General features: G+C 37.9%; 1 protein-coding gene across 1 annotated transcript; it reads left to right on the top strand.

The window, feature by feature from the left end:
- The first annotated feature begins 666 nt into the window (after nucleotides 1–666).
- Nucleotides 667–2,563, top strand: LOC124613130. The gene is made up of 3 exons (XM_047141747.1): nucleotides 667–741; nucleotides 1,426–1,633; nucleotides 1,718–2,563. Exons 1-3 carry the CDS (start codon nucleotides 723–725, stop codon nucleotides 1,893–1,895), a joined length of 405 nt encoding a protein of 134 aa, XP_046997703.1. The 5' UTR covers nucleotides 667–722; the 3' UTR covers nucleotides 1,896–2,563.
- The last annotated feature ends 242 nt before the right edge of the window (nucleotides 2,564–2,805 follow it).

The following is a 2,805-nucleotide window of genomic DNA, read 5'->3' as shown; positions in this document are numbered from 1 at the left end:
TGTCCAGTATTCTTGACATTGATTTGTTGCAGAATCTTAGAACATATCCTGAGCTCAAACATAATGAGGTATCATGAACAGAACGACCTCCTCAATACCAACCAGCAGGGATTTCGAAAACATGGATCATATGAAACCCAAGTTTGTTTGTGTGGCCATCCTCCTCAGTAAGCATATAAATACTTGTTTTGTGAATAAAACTGCCTTTTCCTGCTTGCCAGCAGCAGCAAAAGGCAGTTTTATTTACAAAACAAGTATTCATATGAAACCCAACTTGCATTTTTCTTACATGGGATACTGAAAGCTTTGGATCAAGGCAACCAGGTAGATCAAATGTTTCTTGGTTTCTGAAAAGCATTTGACTCAGGACCACACTTATGCTTATTGTCAAAAGTGCAGGGCATATGGGGTATCATTTGAAATTTGTGACTGGACTGAGGACCTCTTTGATAGGGAGAACACAGCATGTTATCTCAGATGGAGAGTCATCGTCAGAGGTAGAAGTAACTTTGGGTATGTCCTAGAGGGCTGTGTCAGAACTCTTGCTCTACATGTATTATATTAACCTCTAGTGTCCGTAGATATCATATGTGATACCTCTAGTCTAAAAAATTTTTACGCGTTTTCCGACCACTTTAGTGAGAGCGCCTGCCGGTATCACAGAGTATGTATTCAGCGCATCATTTGTTTAAATTTCTTCACGCCATCAACAAGCATGCACCATGTCACGAATTAGAAAAGGTAAATATTCTTATCTTTAGCAATTTCACACATTTAGAAGCATATTTATATTCACAAATGTTTCATGTAGCCTGCAAATAAATATTGTCGCAGAAGAAGCTGAGTAGCACAGTCACCATGGTGTAGTAGTTATGATACTAGACTGTTGCATGGAGGGTCATGAGTTCAAAACTCACCTGAACTGCAAAATTTTAATTTCTATATTCTTCGAGTACATTCTAGAAGTATCCACAAATGTCAAGAATCATTGCACTGGAATGTTCTGTAACTGTATATATACCGTATGTGTTCTGGCTGGAGGCAGTTCGCTCCACACTCTTGTATGTGCAAGTGCTGAATAAACCTTTGTTCAGCGAAGTTAGTGTTCGTCATTCATCTAATTACACCTTCTTCTACGTGACAATATCCGAACTGAGAAACTACTCTTCAAGAACAAAATGTTCCACTTAATTGCAGGTATCATCCGATACCTCGGGACTCTATTACTATAAATCTCCTGTCATTGTTAACTTAGTTACAGTGGCGCGAGTCTTTGTTTCTTCACTTTTTGTTTAATTTGCTTATGCTTGCTGTCGTTATCCTGTATTAAATTATGTGTTTCCCTTACATGAAAATATATTGGGTATTTATTGTATTACTTTAATGAAAATAATGAACCCATAATCCCATTCTTCCCTGCTGTAGGGCTAACTGATGAAGAAATAGCGGTACTTTTGGCAATGGAAGATCCAAATATTTCTGAATTTGAGCTGTCTGGAGAAGAAAATGAGTTTGATATAGCTGTCAGATCACAAACTCCAGCAGCTGATGGGTCATCATCCAAATCAGATTACAATGGAGTACCTTTGAGTGAGAGCCAACACAGAGGTACAAAATGGAGACACACGACAGAGTACGTAGTTGCAAGATACAAATTTGTATGGCATATTTAACATATAGTTTGCAAAGATTTATGTTATTTTACTTTAATTTCTAGGTTTAATCCTGAAGTATCAGAATTTGCAACACCTGATATTCTGACTGTGAAGTCACCATTTGAATATTTCACGCAATATATTGACCAAACATTGTTTGATGATCTGGCTTATTATATAAATTTATGTCATGTTACACTAACAGGAAAGTCAATGGACTGTATTGGAGCAGAATTATGAAAGTTTTGGGGGGGTTAGTATGCAGATTGCATTACTGGGGTTCCCTAGATTGAGAATGTGTTGGGAAAGGCGAACACGCTATCCACCGACTGCAGATACAATTAGCAGTGACAGGTTTTACCTGAAAAGATATAATCTGAAACTAGTTAATGACAACACTGTATTAGAGAAAACCAAACGAAGTGACAGTTATTGGAAGGTACGACGACTCCTTGACAGACTAAGAAATGCATTTCGAAATCAATCCTGACTAACTCATGCATGTATAGATGAGCAGATGATACCGTTTACAGGTCAAGTAAGAACAGGTCAGTATGTTAGGGGTGAACCTCACCCAGTTGGCTTGAAGGACTTTGTGCTAGCTACATCCAACGGTATACCACTTGACTTTTTGCTATACCAAGGAAAGGGTAAAGATATCACGTCTGTAAAAATTCCAGTACCTGACAACCTTCATATTGGAGGGCATGTTGTTCTAAAGCTTTCAGATTCCTTGCCACCTGGGTCATTAATATACATTGACAGATATTTCACATCTGTCCCCTTTTTAGATAGTCTCCTAACTCATGGGCCAATCTTAGCAATTGGAACTATCATGGCTAATCATCTTCCAAAAACTGTAAATTTCAAGAGAGATTTAGATATGAAAAGGGAGGGCACAGGTTCTTTTGATCAGGTTGTAAGGAGTGATAAAAAAATAGCTGCAATGAAATGGTTTGACAATAAACCTATTTATGTTGCATCTTCTGCTTTTGGTGTTCATCCCACTGTCAAATTCAACATTGGTCAAAGAAAGATAAGGTTTATGTCCGAATTCATAGGCCAAATGCAGTTACCAAATATGACAAATATATGGGTGGTGTGGATCTCCTGGAAAGAGTAGTGGGGAAAATATCCAATTAGAAGCAGA

The sequence above is a fragment of the Schistocerca americana genome, chromosome 4 (assembly GCF_021461395.2).
Source record: "Schistocerca americana isolate TAMUIC-IGC-003095 chromosome 4, iqSchAmer2.1, whole genome shotgun sequence".
Lineage (NCBI taxonomy): Eukaryota > Metazoa > Arthropoda > Insecta > Orthoptera > Acrididae > Schistocerca > Schistocerca americana.
Note: the sequence above shows the minus strand (reverse complement) of the source record. Positions and strands in the feature narration are given on the sequence as shown.

Excerpts from the sequence above, each read along its gene's own strand:
- LOC124613130 (XM_047141747.1), top strand. Across the intron at positions 1,634-1,717 it reads AAATGGAGACACACGACAGA|GTTTAATCCTGAAGTATCAG; the intron begins GTACGTAGTTGC and ends TTTAATTTCTAG.